Below are 16541 nucleotides of genomic sequence, written 5' to 3'. Positions count from 1 at the left end.
CGATTGCTGCAAGGGGGGCCATGTAGATGTTGAAGAGGGTGGGGCTCAGGGATGAACCCTGTGGGACACCGAAGGTGATTTTTGTGGGGTCGGAGAGGAAGGGTGGGAGTCTGATCCTTTGGCTTCTTCCGGTGAGGAATGATCGGATCTGGCGACTAGTGTGCGGTGGGAGACTTTGTCGAAGGCCGCTGATAGGTCGAGTAGGATGAGGGCTGCGGAGTGGCCTTGGTCCAGGAGGGTGCGGATGTTATCTGTGGCGGCAAGTAGGGCGGTCTCTGTGCTGTGGTTGCTTTAGAATCCGGATTGGGACGGGTCGAATCTCTTTAATGAATCGTGTAAGTTTCCTGTTGACTTTTTTTTCTGCAACTTTGGCTGCGCAGGGGAGGAGCGAGATGGGCCGATAGTTCTTGAGGTCGGTGGGGTCAGCTGTGAGATTCTTGAGCAGAGGTCTGACTTCTGCTCAAGAATATGCGGATCATGGTGTAATGATATGTGTTGAGAATACTGGTTTACGGGAATCCTGGGGAGGGAGGGAGAGACGATCTGGTGTTGGCGAGAAAATATATGCATTGATTTGTGACTATGCTTTTGTGGCGATCTTGTGCAAACCTGTACTGCCCTGTTTGTTTTGTTTTAAAAATTAAAAATATATATAAAAAAAAAGTGTGAGAAGCCAGCTTCTCACAGTTCTGCATTCCTTATTCAAGTCTTCAACCAAAACCTTTCTGTGCCGCGTTCTCGGCTTCGCTGCTCTGGGGCTCCATCTACAGTACTGTGCCTGAAAATGTTCCATCTGTAATGGAAAGAACTCTATTCAGGTACAGCCTGAAGCATCACACCAAGTATCCATGGACAAATCTTCATAAGAGGTGTAACCTTTGTCTGTCCCTAGAGCATGATGAGGCTTCCTGCTCTGTGTGCCTCGCCTTACGGATTAAAAAGACCTTGAGTTATCACCGGGCTCAAGGCATCGGATCCACTTCCATGGCACACCAGCAGGGCGACGACCACTCTTGATCTCTTCTGCAAACAGGACGTCGAGACCGAATCACAGCCTGGAACTTGCCCCGCCAAGGGCAAGTGCTTCACCTTGGAAGAGAGTTCTGGCTCTGAGGCCGAAGAGGACAAGCCGCCACTTCCTCACCGCCATCCATCGAAGACTGCTGCCGTAGGAAAACCTTACAAACGCCTCCATATCGCATACAGATAACGAGCATCATCCTTGAGGGGGTTGACCTTTGACCCCAGAAGCCTTCCAGGAGGCTACCGGTCTGCCACTGCCAGAAGGCCATGGTCGGTACTGACACACTGCTTCGGACCCTCGCCCTCCAACCTCTTGGCGTGGACAGCCACACAGAAGCCCCGCCATTTGGCTTCCACCGCCTTGTCAGCGATGGCGCCTTTGGACTTATGGACCTCTGAGCCAAAAAGTTCTTTGGTGCCGCCATGCCAGTGGCCACCTCCGGTGCCAAAACGCACAGCATCCATGTCACCATTTTCATCCAACTCTGAGGATCAAGATCAACCATCCTGCAATGCCTGCAGGATGAACTTGATGCCCGCTAGCAACAGATCCTAATACACCCACAAACTGGTCGGATCCTCACTCAGTTTCTTCCAAAAGCCCAAAACTCTGCTTCGAACAATAGTAAGCTGACCTTTGCGTAGGCCCTTAACTCACCACTGGAGCCGGCTCCTAAGATACCTCGGCGCCACAACAAAGGCACCAGCCTACTTTCTTTTCTGCCTTGTATCCTTTCACCTCACCTTTTTCCTACGCCTTCCTCTCCACTTCCCCCTTCACCACTACCATTTGCTGACCCCTCAGCTCTTTCTCCACAGGGGTCAGTCATTCTGTTTTTGGGGCGATAGTCCGCGGTCTCCTTTATTACATGCCCTTAGTTCTCCAAACCCTTACGTCATGTGCGATGACTATGATGTCAGCCTCCCCACCCCCCTCGGGCATAAGGATCCTGACTTCTACCCGGCAAAAGCTTCCCTGCCCAGCAACACCTCCTCCTACCATGAGATCCTCCAAAGAACAGCCATATATTCCAAGGCTGAAATGTACAAACTACCAGATGATGACGTTTTTTTGATGGAGATGATCTCTTCCACCCAGCGATCCATGCACTACCCCTCTATGCTTAAGGGAATGCTAAAGCCCGCTCCTGACATCTTTAAATGGCCCGTAAAGGCCAGGGTCATTACCCACAGGGTCAATAAAAAGTCTAAAGCATCCCCCTCGGACCATGTTTGCATTCGGGGCCAGCTTCCACCTGACTACGTTGTTGTTTATTCACCACCTCTTGACAAGGACAATAAAAAGATAGATGTGTTAGGAAAGCGTGCCACTGCACAGTCGGCCACACAAGGGCGTATTGCCAATTCTTTTCTTTTGCTTTCCCGGTACAACAGGGCACAAGGGGATGGAATGGAGAAGCTGCTTCAGCACCTCCCAGACTAGTACAAGAAGAGGGGACAATAACTTGTGGCTGAGCGCAAGCTCATCTCCAACACCAATATTGTGGGTACCTTCTATGCTGACACGCGGCCTGTGTAATAATTCCAGTGTCCACCTTTGCCGACATGTTTGGCTGTGTGTTTCCGGCTTCAAGGCAGAAGCACAGCAGCATCTGCTCAACATGCGCATTGATTGGGAGCACTTGTCAACACCAGCACCAGATGCTGAAAAAGATAACTATGCGAGCACTACAAACACTCCATCTGTAGTTCCTTCCGGCGGCCTTAGTCCCACAGAGATGCTCAAAACACCACCCCCAAGCATCCACCTCTTTCCCCAGACAGCAACTGAAGCAGATCCCCCTTCTTGGGGCTACTACAGAAGGTTTTACAAAAATAACTCTAGATGTAAAGTCAGAGGCACAGCCACCAAAGTGGCTCCCCTGCAAAGCAGTGACTATCTTGCCCTCTCCCCCGATCAAATAATACCTGTAAAGGGACGACTACAGGGGTTTTTGTCCTGGTGGGCGAATATCACCTCAAACCAGTGGGCTCTCGAGCTTGGCAGTTCCGGCTGGACTGTTCCCATGAGGCAATGGGTCAAGACTGATTTGCATATAGCTGGGTCTGAACTGAGGTGGCGAAGTGAGCTAAAGAACGATGATGGATTCAACCCAGATCTGTGACTGGGGGTGAGTGTCTGAAAAGTTCCAGGTCTCCGTCCATCATCTCCTTTTGTTTGCTTTGTTCGCCCTAAGTTGGCAGGGTATACCCAGACGTGGGTCCCTTGCTCACTTTTCCACTGGATTCAAGCTAGCCTGGCTGAAAAGGGATGTTACCCCAAAATTGGATGCTTGTTTCCGGTGCAGGGAAGACCTGGTTTAGCAGTTTGGGCTGGACTGTTCCCATGAGGCACAAGGTCAAGACTGATCTACATATAGCTGGGTCTGAACCAAGGTGACGAATTGAGCTAAAGAACGATGATGGATTCAACACAGATCTGTGACTGCGGTGAGTGTCTGAAAAGTTTCAGCGCTCCGTCCATCATCTCCTTGTGTTTGCTCTCAACATCATAGACAATCAATTAATCAGCCCTTTAAAGCCCAGCACTGTAACCCCTGGGGGGTATCTGGGCACTTAAGTGTGAGGTGTCCATCAAAAAGCCAGGCCTTGAGGAAACGGCGGGAAGAGGTAAGAAACAAGCAGAAAAAGGGTAACAAAAGGCTGAGAAATGAGCAAGCAGAAAAGGCAAAACATAGGGCAGAAAAAGTAGCAGAAAAGCCATAACAGAGCGGAAGATGGCAAAACATAGGGCAGAAAAGGGCCAACAGAGGGCAGAAAAGGCAAACCAGAGCAGAGGAGGGCAAAACCGAGGATAGACAAATTGGCAGAAAATTCAAACGGAGGGCAGAAAAACGAGCTGAAAAGGCAAAACCGAGCAAGAAACGAGCAGAGGAGGCACAAACAGAGGGCAGCAGGTAGACAGGCAGCAGAAAGTAGTGGATTACAGGCAAGCTGGACAGGAGACCTGTCGCATGGGGAACTTCCATGAGGACGTGTTTAAAGTGGTCCCCCCACGGCTTCAAATAAGTAGGTTCTGGGAAGGACGGGGCACTAGGTGGCAGGAGGAGGGAAACTGCGGGAAGCAACAAGCAGAAAAAGGCAAAACAGAGGGCAGAAAAACTAGCAAAAAGGCAAAATAGGGCACAAAAACGAGAAGCAAAGGCAACTCGGAGAGCTGAAAATGAGCAGAAGAGACAGAACAGAAGAGTGCAAAATGGAGGGCAGAAAAATGCGCAGAAAAGGTAAAACAGAGCAGAAGAGGGCAAAACAGAAGGCAGAAAAAAGAAGCAAAAAGGCAAAACCGGGCCGATGAGGGCAAAACAGAGGTCAGAGAAACTAGCAGAAAAGACAAAATGAATGGCAAAAAACGAGCAGAAAGTAAGCAGAAAAGGCAAAACAGAGGGCCGAAGAATGAGCAGAGAAAGGTAAAACAGAGCAAGTAAGAGCAGCGGAGGCAAGGGGGTTTACTCCCTATATTTCCTCATTCCGAAGAAGGACAGGCCTCTCACTCCCATTGTCATCCTCATGCCCCTCAACAAATACATCCTGTCCGAACATATTTTTACATTGTGACACTCCAGGATGTCATGACTACCCTCAAGCTGAAGGATGCATACTTCCACATCCCCATCCCCTCTGCGCATTGCAGGTTCCTGGTATGTAGTCGGCATGGTATGTGGTCAGGTGCTACCCTTCACAGTAACCACAGCTCCTAGGCAAAGTGTCTTGCTGTGGTAGCCACTCAGCTCAGGGGGAACGGCAGCCATGTCTTCCCTTACTTCAAGAGCGCAGTGAAACAACAATGCTTAGCCCACTTAAGAGTCACCATAGGCCTCTTACATGGTCTAGGATTCACCAGCAATACCACAACGTCCCACCTACAGCCACTTCAGGTTTAGCCGTTCTTTGAGATGATACTGAGTTCTATCACATAGCCATTGTTCCAAATGCCAGGCTACACATGCTCGCTTTGCAGAAGTGTCTAGCAGCACAGTGGTCACAAACACAGGGTTACTGGAAGGATCTAGTGTTGACCTGGGGCCGCACTCATTGCTCTCTACAGTAGTGGAATGGCGGCAACCTATTGCAAGGCCGGCACTTTCCAGACCCTGTGCTGCAGGTGACCATCACAAAGGGCACCTCTATCACCAGGTAGGGGGCTCTCTTACAGGACGTGACCGCCCAGGAGATGTGGACACCCCATCAATAGGGTCCCCACATCATCTACCTAGAGTTTCTGGCCATCCAGCTAGCCCTCAAGGCATTCCTCCCTCGCATTCAATACAAGGTAGTCCTCATTCATCAGACAACATGACTGCCATGTTTTATCTACAAAACAGGGTGGCACTCACTCTCTGCAGTTGTCTGCACTAGCCCATGGCATCTGGAAGTGGGCCATATACTACAAAGCACATCTACTGGTAGAGTACCTGCCGGCTTTGCACAATGATTTGTCAGACCTGCTCAGTGGGATGCAGCAACAAGTCCACGGGTAAGAACACCACCTGCAAGTCCTACTCCTGTACTTCCATCGTTTGCGGGTTTCCCAATGTAGACCTCTTCTCCACTGATGATAACGCAAAATGTCCTAGCTTCGCCTCCAGGTTCCCACACCCATAGTCCATGGGCAAAGCAGAATGGAGGAACGAGTTAAGGATATTTGCCTATGCTTTTTTGCCTCTTCCCCCTTCTTCCAATCATTCTTCGGAGGATTTGGCAAACATCCTTTAGTCTCATCCTTGTAGCTCCCACCTAGGCTAGTCAGCCCTGGTTCACCACCCTCCTTGTCCTCCCCCCTAGTACCACACGAAAAGTTGCCCAACTGGCCAGATCATCTCACTCAAAATCAGAGCACAGTTAGGCATTCAAACCTCAAGCAGTTCAATCTTGTGATTTGGCTCAAGAGGTCCTAGAGTTTGGCTACCTCAGCCTGTCTTCAGAATGTATGACCATCCTTGGGAAGGTGTACAGGCCTACAATAAGAGCTTGCTAAACAGCCAAAAGGAAACGGTTTTTGCACTACTGTATTCCTACACATATTGACCCTCTCAACGTAGCAATCCAAGACATTGTCTGTTATTTACTTTACTTGCAGAACTCAGACCTCACTTATACTTCCATCAGACTTCACTTAGCTGCTGTTGCTGCTTACCTTCAAAACAGGGAACACACTTCACTATTTAGGGTTCCTATTATCAAAGCCTTTTTTATAGAATGGTTCAAAAGGGTAACCCCGCGGCAAGTACCAACTGGCCCCGTATAGAACCTCAACAGTGTTTTAACAAGACTTATGGGCCCTCCTCTATAGCCACTCAACTCTTGCCCTTTACAGTTTCTTATCTGGAAGGTAGCCTTCTCAGAATCTATCACATCCTTCAGGCATGTGCGTGAGCTTCAGGCTATTACCCGAGAAGAACGCTTGCTTCAAGTCCACAACAATAAGGTAGTCCTCAAGACAAACTCCAAGTTCCTCCCTAAGATAGTCTATAGATTCCACCTTAATCATACTATAGACCTTCCAGTGTTCTTCCCACATACTGAGTCAGTACCAGAAAGGGCTTTAAATAAATTAGATGTCGAAAGAGCACTCATTTACTATATTAACAGGGCAAAGCCTTTCCGCAAACATAGCAGCTCTTTTTTCTCCATTTCCAGACCACATGAGGGCCATGCTCTTTCTAAAGCAGGAACAGCACGGTGGTTGGTCAAATGATTTAGAACTGTTATGCCAAAGCTAAAAGACTTTTGACCATCCCCCACCTAACCTCACTCAACCCGCAAAAAATAAGCCTTTAATGGCTTTCTTGGGTAATATTCCCATAGCTGACATCTGCAGAGCAGCTACCTGGTTTACCCCACTCATTTTCACCAAGCATTACTGTGTGGATGTCCTAGCTCGCTATCAAGCTATTGTTGGCCAGGCTGACCTTCGTACACTTTCCCAATCTTCTGCAACATCCTCTGGCTAACCACTGGTTTGGGGATCTTGTCTATGCACAGCATGTGTATCTACAGCTACACATTTCACGAACAGAAAATATTATTTACCCTGTAAGTATCTGTTTGTCGCATATAGTGCTGTAGATTTACATGCACCCATCCTCCTCCCCTAAAGCCTTTCGATGTTCAGATATTTTTTCATCCCTCTTTATTTGCATGGTCATCTTCCTCTGTATCTCTGTGCTCCATTTTATTACTCACCTTCTGTGCAGTTAAAACAATCTAACAATGGAGCCGAGCCTGTGCGCATAACCAGCAATAGGTGGAGTCACTATACCTTGTGATTCGAGGCCTTCTTCAAAGGAAAACAACTGGCAGACATCCAAGCCCAACACTAGATGGCAAGAGTATGCACAGCATGTAAATCTACAGCACTACATGCTACGAACAGATGTTTAAAGAGTAAGTACATTTTTCCCTTTGTTCCGTTCCTGTTAAAGAAACTAAACCTTCAGAAATCCAATTTCCGACCCATATCAACATAATTCAAATGTTTTGCATCATCCAGTGCACTAGTCTCGAAGTCCAATTAAAAACAGATATTCTTATACCTTACTTTGTTAGCACCAGTATGTTTCCAAAGTAAGCCATAAATATGTTTAACCTCCTGGTTGGATCATCCTCACCTCCATCTCCTTAACAGAATTAAAACTTAACAGGACAATGGCTAGGAAAGTTTACAACCTATGTCCGGTCTGGAGGTTCAGATTATGCATTTTCAAATCTTATTGGCCACTAATGAGTTACCAAATGAGACTCCCCTCCCCAAAATCTTCCATGCCATCAGTCGGAGAGCTGCATCCAGCATCAACTGGTGCGATCTGCCTTGAACATCAGAATGTTCAGACTCTGGGTAAGGAGTAGTGGAGCTCCATAAGAACTTGAAACCAAGCTTGCAGTCTCCTACCGTGTGTTGCCACCACCAATTCACTTTCTGTCTCTTAACCTGTGTCATGAGCCTTGTAATCCTCAATAAAGGCAGGAACACATATCCTGGCTCAAGTCCTGCTTGAAAACATGGGTCTCCAAATGAAGAAGGGTAGAAGTTGATGATCCAACCATGAAGTGAATAGATCTATCTGGCATGGTCCCCATTTGCTCATGATCCTCTGTAACAGTTCTGGGGCCAGACTCCATGCACTGAAAGCCTTGTAATGTCTGGTGTTCTTCGCAGGTACTCAGCTATGACTAAGATCCCCCTGCCAGGAAAAAGTGCCAAAAATGCTTGGCCAATTCTAAGCTCTCTACCTCATCCCTCCGACTCAGTTTATGTATCAAACTAATGATGCATTGTCCATTTTCTGGAGAATGGAGCACTAGGCCCGGTCTTGTGTCAGATATTTTACTGTAAACTGTTCTCCTAGCAGTTCCAGGCAATTGATGTGCAACTGCCTCTCCTGACCACAGACCTCCCATGGTAAACTCCCCGCATCTGACTCCCCAACCTGAAAGATTTAAATCCAATTCTGTTCTGAGATCTTGCAAAGATCTGAAGAAGGCTTTGCTCTTCTAGGCCTCCATATGGTCCAGCCACCACTGAAATTCCAATCTGGTGTCTGTTGTGAGCCGAACCTCTGCTACCTTTCCTCAGGTGAGTGGCTTTCTACCCCGGAAGAATCGCATAGATAGATAATCTGAGCAGTCTCACTATTCTGGCTAAATGCATTGGGGAGGTTTGGACCTTCTGTATGGTCCTTAGTTCTCTTGGAATGAGTATCAAATTTCTCTTGGGAAGTTTCACTGTTGGACCAGATCTTTAAACCCTAGGAAGGCCGTAGTGAGAGAAGGTTTGAATTCAGATTTCTGTGTATAGATTAGGAATCCTTCCGCAATTGCACAACATCTTGATTCATCAGTGATGTCATCTAGATATACTAATAATCTGATACCACTGGACCATAAAGCTTCCTTGACTGGCCTCAGCACTTTGATAAAGCACCATCGAGCAAAGAAAAGTCTGAAAGGTAGTGCCACAAACGTATTCTCCTGTTGTCTCGACATATACTGGAGGAATCTCCTGTGGGTGCCAAAGCCAGAATTGTGAGGTGTGCGTCCTTCAGATCTAGCCTTATCATCCAGTTGTTTGGTAGTAGTATATCTTGAGAAGATGTATCACCCCTCCATTTTGAAGTGGCGATATATCAGCAACCCGAAGCATTCTTTTAGGTTCATCACTGGTTGATATCCTTTGTCTATCTTTTTGACCAGGAAAATATTGTCAAAGAGCCCTTTGGGTGTAAACCGATTGATACTATTGCTCCCTTGTCCAGTAAAGATTCTACCTCTTGATACATATCTACTTCTGAGAAGGAAAGAGGATTGGGCGTTCTCCTTTGCTTTCGGGTTCTGTAGAACACTATTTGAAAACATGAAATAGTCTCTAGAATCCACGCATCACTGTTGCCTCCCTCCATTTGGATGGGGAGAAAAGGTCATCCTTACCTAAGAGGCCACCTTCTGCGTTTGTTGAGCATTGGAAGATTACACTGTGGCGTGCCCGCAACCTGCACCTCTGGTCGAAAAGAACTCTGAATCATGTCTACTCTTGCATTGGAATGACTTCCTACCCGGCTATCTCTGGGAGGCTGGGGAGTAGGGAAGGTCAGTGGAGTACAACCTGCCTCTGCTGGCCCTGGCAAAAATCTTCTGTCCAGAATAACCCTTCTCGTTAACCTTCGGGCCTTGTCCCAGAAATAAGAAAATGGTAACAAACCTACTTAAGTCTTTAATAATGCGGTCCCCAAACAGACCTCCATCTGGCCTGGGCTAAACTCAGTGGTAGCCAACTCACCCTATTTCGGGTCTATCTTTATTAAGAGAGATTGTCCTCTCTCTGTGTGGAAAGGGCGCATTTCAGGTTTTCCAGGAAACAGACTGACCTTTAAACTCAACCTGACAAAATGTCTAGAGAAAACATGTGGCCAACCTGGCTTCCTGGCATGCTCTCCAGGAGCTCCCATTTCCTTTTTAGGATCCTTGATGAACTTCGTTATGAACTGGCCCATTTTTCAATGGATCTCGGGGATCAGTGCCACCCTACCCTCTAGGAACGGCCTTGGGCATTCAGTTTTAGGGCGACCTCTGACCTCCTTGTCCAGGGGGTTCCTTATTCTACTGTCCACATTCTGGGCCATCTTCACTGCCAGTGTCCACTCCGCAGGCCTCTAATGATATATACCCTCTTGGCTAACATACCATGCAGCTTGTTTACCCTGTTGGCACCCTCCCATGTTTGTAATCTGTCCTGGGCTGTTTGGTTCCGCCTACCGGACTCCAAGGGTTGCTAGACCGGGTTTCTAGCCTGAGTCTTCTCTTGCTCAGGATCTCCTGACTTTACCCCGTCATCAAGGTCTCACTGTCCCCGGGATCGTTTCTACTCTCTGCAGGTATTCCCAGGATAATCCTCCGCCTAGAGCAACTCCAGGGGGCGTGTGTGCCTTTAAATAGCTTGTTTAGGTCTCCAAAAGGCATTACATAGAAGGGAGGTCCTGGTTGCTTTGGCCTTCGCCTTACCTGAGACTTGGTAAGTGCCCAGGGGTTCCACAGGTCAAGAGGTCCTTCCTTCTTCCCCCATCAGGGATTCAGACTGCATTTGGTGACCAGTATCAGAAGTTACCTGCCATGGGGCACCAACGCTTTAGAGACTGACCTCTGCAGTGAAGCATCAATGACGTCCACAAACTTATCAACTAAGGGAAGTAGGAATGTCCCCTGGTGAACCTCCTTGTTTATGTCCTCCCTAAGTACTCCTTGTCATGAGCTGTAACAGGTATTCATATACTGGCAATGGGAATGTGTATAGGCCTCTATTAGTTTGGTGGATTTGTGCCACTGAAATACCCTTGGATAAACCAGGCTAGGGCTAAATCATTGCCCGTAGTGCTTTTGTCTCTGAGCGGGTAGATAGACTTTGTATTAGTGTTGTCTAGCCATGCACTGGCCCTCGGGTGACATTGGGTGCCATTCCTGTAAGGCAGAGTCTCTTTGATCTCCTTCCCAGAAGAAGAGACCAACAATTGCGCAGAGACCATCCTCTCTGTGCCCCTAGAAGCACTTAGGTGCCACCATGCCTCCTGTCCCTGGCTTGAAGCTTAAAGATTTTGAAGTTGTGTGGGGAGCAATTATAAGCCCATAGGGCCTCTAGCCTGAAACAGCTACCCTGTGCCACTAAGAGGAAAAATAAAAGACACTCTGATCTCTAGTGAAGATTGGGTGTGATTAAATGCCTGCAGAGATTCTCGCCAGCTCCAGTTCTTAGTCTGTGCTTGTTATCAATGGAAAACCTCAGTTAGTGGAACCCAAAATCTACCACAACAATAAACTTGACTTGAGCTTATTCTAAAGTACTCTATGCTACCACAACATCATCTGGCTCACTGTGCCACTGGAATCAAGCTATCCTGGCTGAAGAGGGGTGAAACCCCGAAACCGGTCCTAGGATGCTTGTTTCCGGTCTGGGGAGGACCTGTCTTGGCAGTTCGGGCTGGACTGTTCCCATGAGGCACAGGGTCAAGACTGATTTGCATATGGCCAGGTCTAAACTGGGGTGGCATGGTGAGCAAAAGAATGATGAATTTAACCCAGATCTCTTGACTGGGGGTGAATGTTTTGATTTGTTCTACATTCCAACCATCAATTGTGTGTCTTTTGCTTTCTCGCCCTAAGTGCGCCAAAAAGGCCCAGACGTGGGTCCTGGGCTCACTGTGCCACTGGAATCAAGCTATCCTGGCTGAAGAGGGGTAAAACCCCGAAACCGGTCCTAGGATGCTTGTTTCTGGTCCTGGGAGGACCTGGCTTGGCAGTTCGGGCTGGGCTGTTCCCATGAGGCAGAGGGTCAAGACTGATTTGCATATGGCCAGGTCTAAACTGGGGTAGCATGGTGAGCAAAAGAATTATGGATTTAACCCAGATCTCTTGACTGGGGTGAATGTTTTGATTTGTTCTGCATTCCGTCCATCAATTGTGTGTCTTTTACCACAACATCATTAGCATATTTATAAGAACATTAAACAAGCAAAAAACACTTAGCTGACTCCTGAGCAGCAAAGAAAGAGGAAGTGTTTTTCCCTGTGAAATGTCTTAAATGCAATGGAAGGACAGTGATTGATGGACAGTTAATTTTGTTACTAGGGCTCCTAGGATATATAGTTCTATTGTTATGACGTTAAGGTTAGTTGAGAGCTGCTGAAAAATATATATGATTTGAATATCTGGTCCACTGCTTGGTGTTCAAATGAGTTGGGCCCATTGCCCGAACCCAAACCAAAGGCCAAAAATCTTGGCATTTGGTTTGATGTAAAACTGTCTTTTTGACAGCTAAACTACTGCAGTGGCAAGAAAATGCTTTGGACTGCTGAAGATGTTGAGGACAATACTGTACCTCCAGCCAGAGTCAGCAAAAAAAACTGTGGTTCATGCCTTGATTTTGTAATGTTTTGTGTCTGGAAGTCGCACAGGGGTTAATTAAGAGACTTCAAAGAGTGCAGAGCTCCGCTGCATGTCTCCTATTGAATCTGTCAAAGTGGGCGTCCACTGGGGCTGCGCTTAAGAAGCTTCTTCGGCTTCTGGTAAAGCTGAGATTCTCTTTTAAAGCCATTTACTATTAGCTAACAAAGGTCCAAGGTCCCTTCAATCCTTTGCCAGACCATGTATACCATGGAAGAATTTAAGATCAGCATGGCCTTGATGGCACAGCATAGGTGGGAGCTCTTTCAGCTAGTTAGTACCTAGACTGTGGAATGCTCTTCCCTTGATTGTTCGTCAGGCCCAGTCAGAATGTCTTTTCAGGACAAAATGTAAAACTTGTTTTTTTAGTTTGGGATTAACAGGGGTTTAACAGCTGCAATTAGGCCGGCTGACACGTGCACCTTGCTCTGGAAAGCCTTGCTTGAGGTAGCTATGCGCTTTAGAAATTCAATAATAATAATGGAAGATAAAATCCATAATCTGAGCCTCCGGTCCTGATTTAAATGTTTTTATTTTATCATACTGATTTTTTTTTCTATGTGTTTTAGAGCAAACTTGGAAAATACTTTTTTTTGTGGTTTTTTTTATTAGCACTTTCTTGCTTTTTGTTCTACAGGTTCTGGTTTCCATTGATAACATTTTTGCCTCTGGTTTTGCTTGCCTCAATAAGGACTTTTTTGTCTGAGTTAAAATACATATTACATTATCTGTTGGACTGTGTCAGTTTTGTGAAACGTAAGAAAATATCACCTTCACCAGACTAGTAAAATAATATAACCTGAGCAAGAGAAGCTTTCACTGCAACCAAAACAAATTTGTTGGGTATGGTGAGGGGTTTTGCAAAAACTAACCTGGTACAAGTTGTGATTTAATGTATACAACTAGAGGGGAATTCCACTTGTCCTCCTCCGTTTCATCAGTGACATTTTTCTGTATTACCTAGGTGCACAAGAACGTCAGGATAAGCTTCGAGATGTTGGTATTGTAGATATTCTACACAAGCTGAGTCAGTCAACAGATCCAAACCTTTGTGACAAGTAAGTACAGACTTGTCGTACAATGATGCTTATGAAGCAACGTTTGTTAAATTTCTTCAAGATATTTTTATAGAATTATTTTTCTTAACCATCCTCATCACACACATATTGGTCCCTGAATTGTACATAAAATTCTCAGTCAAAGTGAGAGCCAGTGTGAGTATCGTCCTAAAATGACACATTACCTCAACCCTAGACAACTTGGCATACAATTGTTTCAAATCTGAAAGAGACTATTAGTTAAAGATTTCTTACCTTAGAATTACCCCCAGGCGTCAGACTGGATCCAGAGTAGTTTTCTTCAGCTGTACCCCTGAACATCGGTAGGTGGCGTCGCTCGACTCCTCGTTCGTTGGTGGCGTCGTGATCGCCGGGTCTGATGGTGCGGTATCTACTTAGACGCTGCCCCTGCGCACCAACGTCAGTTCTTTCATTTTCCACTCCAGCCAGCGCAGATCCAGAGAGAGCGGTACCCTCAATCACTTTTTGACTAAAGTTTTTCAACTTTTGTCGATGTCTTTTCGAGTTGTTCGACTCCTGGTGCATGGAGGAATGTCCCATCGACGTACCGGCTTCAAACCTTGTGACTCCTGTCACAAATTGATGTAGATTACGACGCAACAACAACCCAAAGTCATGCTTCGACTATTGAACCCGAAGTCTTTGCCGAAGCGGTCCCGAAATCTTCTGGAGGCCGGGCAGACCGCTCCGCGCCGCTCGAGGTCCCGGTGGAGAGGGAGGTCATTAGACCAGTCACAGAGTCGCCACCATCACTCATCTTCGAAGTCTTCAGGTAAGTTGAAGCACAAGAAGGTGAAGAAGCACCGTCGCTCTTCGCCTTCTCCCTGTCTGTCGGCCAGCGGGTCGCAGAATGTCGTCGTCCTTCGGCTCTGCCCACGGAGCCTGTTGGGATGGTTTCAAGCTTCCCTCCCTTCCGGGAGCCTGAGCGTCCCCTGCCCAGCTCCGTGCATTTTACGAAGCCCTCCACTCCATCTTTGGGCAGCCCGATTGCACCGGCGCGCCTGCGGACCCTGCAGACTTGGCTGGGGGTTCTAGGTCTTCGATGCTGGCAGCTCCGGCCCGACACCGCAGGGACCCCAGGGATCTAGGCCTGATCCGGATTGATGCCGGTTGACCTCACAACACCACCCCCGGCGCTGATTCCTTTGACCATGCCTCCGCCGCCGGTTGTGTCCCCAGTCGGCGTCGACCCCGATCTCCCCCTCGACTTGAACAAGGAGCTGGACCGGCATCGACCAACGCCGACCGGTACATTTGTACCACTGTTCTAGCCTGGCATTCTTTTTCGCCCTGAGTAACGGCCAGAGAAGGTTGAGGAGGACTGGGAGGGGTCTGTGGACCCTCTGGCAAACCAGCTAGAAGAGCCGGACTGGAGAGAGGAGTTGGGTGATGCCAGTGGTCTAGATACTTCCCCAGACCTTGGTATGCTTTCTCCCCCTACCATGGCCATGGAGGAGGGAGCCTCCTACGCTGTGGGGTCGTGTAGGGCGGCTGGAGCCTTGGGCTTCCTACGTGGCAATCAGGACCAACCTCCTGGCCTCTTTGGATCCCCTGCTCCCGTTCAATGAGGCCCTCACTGACATTCTTCTGGGCACTTGGTCAAAGCCCAGCACAGGGGCCCCTGTGGATAGAATGATTGCCCAGCACCACCATCCAGCCCTGGGTGACTCAATTTTCCTCTCCCAACCCCTAAGAGCTTGGTGATCCAAGCCTCAACAGTCAAAGGCGCGTTCCCTACTGCTCCCCCAGATAGGGAATCCAAGAAGTTGTACCATTTTGGGAAGAGGATGTTTTCTTCTGCCTACTTAGCCCCTTTCTGCCCCTCTTTCAGAGGTTCGCCTCATCATTCTGTCTATGGCCCAGCAGGGCTCTGCTCTGGGCACCCTTTAAGGCTATCATTCTGCCATTCTGGCCTTTCTTAGCCTTCCTGATCAGCCTTCTCTTTTCAAGTCCCCTGTTGTTAATAGATTTCTGAAGGCATTACTCACTTCTTTCCTCCTATTCCTTTCGTAAGGACCCAGTGGGACTTGAATCTGGTCTTAACACACCTTATGTGTGCTCCTTTCGAGCAACTACATAATTGTCCTCTCAGACTCTTGACCTTAAAGACTGCTTTTCTGGTTGCCATCACCTCTGCTCATAGGGTGAGTGAGCTCCAGGCTCTTTCTTCTAAACCTCCTTTCCTTGCTGTTCATCCGGACAAGGTTGTCCTTCGAACTAGACCTTCTTTTCTTCCCAAAGTGGTTAACTCTTTCCACATAGGACAGACCACCACTTTGCCCACCTTCTTCCCGCCCCCGCGTCCTTCTAAGGAGGTGGAGAGGCTCCACCGGCTGGATCCAAAACGTGCGCTATCATTTTATCTGGATCACACAAAACAATTCCGGGTGGATGATCAACTTTGTTGGCTATGTGGGCGCCAAGAAATGTCGGGCCGTGCAAAAACGAACCATCTCTCAATGGGTCGTTCTTTGCATTGAAATCTGTTATTCCTTGGCGAAAAAGGAGCCTCCAGTAGGGTTGTGCCCCCATTCCACCAGGGCGACAGCAGCCAATACTGCTTTGAGACATGGAGTCCCCCTCAGTGACATATGCCAGGCAGCCACATGGGTATCTCTGCACACGTTCACTAAGCATAATTGCCTGGATAGTTAGGTCAGTAGAGACGGCTTCTTTGGCTGTTCAGTTTGCCAGGGTTTTCGGGGTTGGTATTGCTGGGATATCTATTCTAAGGTAAGGAATCTAGAACTAATAGTATCTTTTAGATGAACATGTAATTAACCTCAGTAACGATATATCTGTAAGAAACATATATTAGTTATAGATTCCTTACCGCCCCACACGTCCTCCCTGTTCTGCGAACTGACTTCTAGAGTAAAGGACTCCCTGTCAGGGCCCTAGTTTTGCGCACCAGTGTTCGTGTTTTGCATGGCTCTGCGCTTCTGGCGTGGAATGTCATGGAAAGAACAGATCTCAATGAGCAGGGGCAGT

General features: G+C 47.7%; 1 protein-coding gene across 7 annotated transcripts in view; it reads left to right on the top strand.

The window, feature by feature from the left end:
* Positions 1 to 16541, top strand: part of ARMC8 (armadillo repeat containing 8) — an 811657-nt gene that overhangs the window by 729663 nt on the left and 65453 nt on the right. For all 7 annotated transcript variants that reach the window (XM_085648657.1, XM_085648654.1, XM_085648653.1 and 4 more), the window contains exon 21: positions 13436 to 13529. In XM_085648657.1, the coding sequence (XP_085504783.1) occupies positions 13436 to 13529 (94 nt within the window). The remainder of the gene's footprint in view (positions 1 to 13435; positions 13530 to 16541) is intronic.

The sequence above is a fragment of the Triturus cristatus genome, chromosome 3_2, assembly GCF_964204655.1.
Source record: "Triturus cristatus chromosome 3_2, aTriCri1.1, whole genome shotgun sequence".
NCBI lineage: Eukaryota > Metazoa > Chordata > Amphibia > Caudata > Salamandridae > Triturus > Triturus cristatus.
The sequence above is the reverse complement of the archived record's forward strand: the minus strand, read 5'-3'. Positions and strand labels throughout refer to the sequence as shown.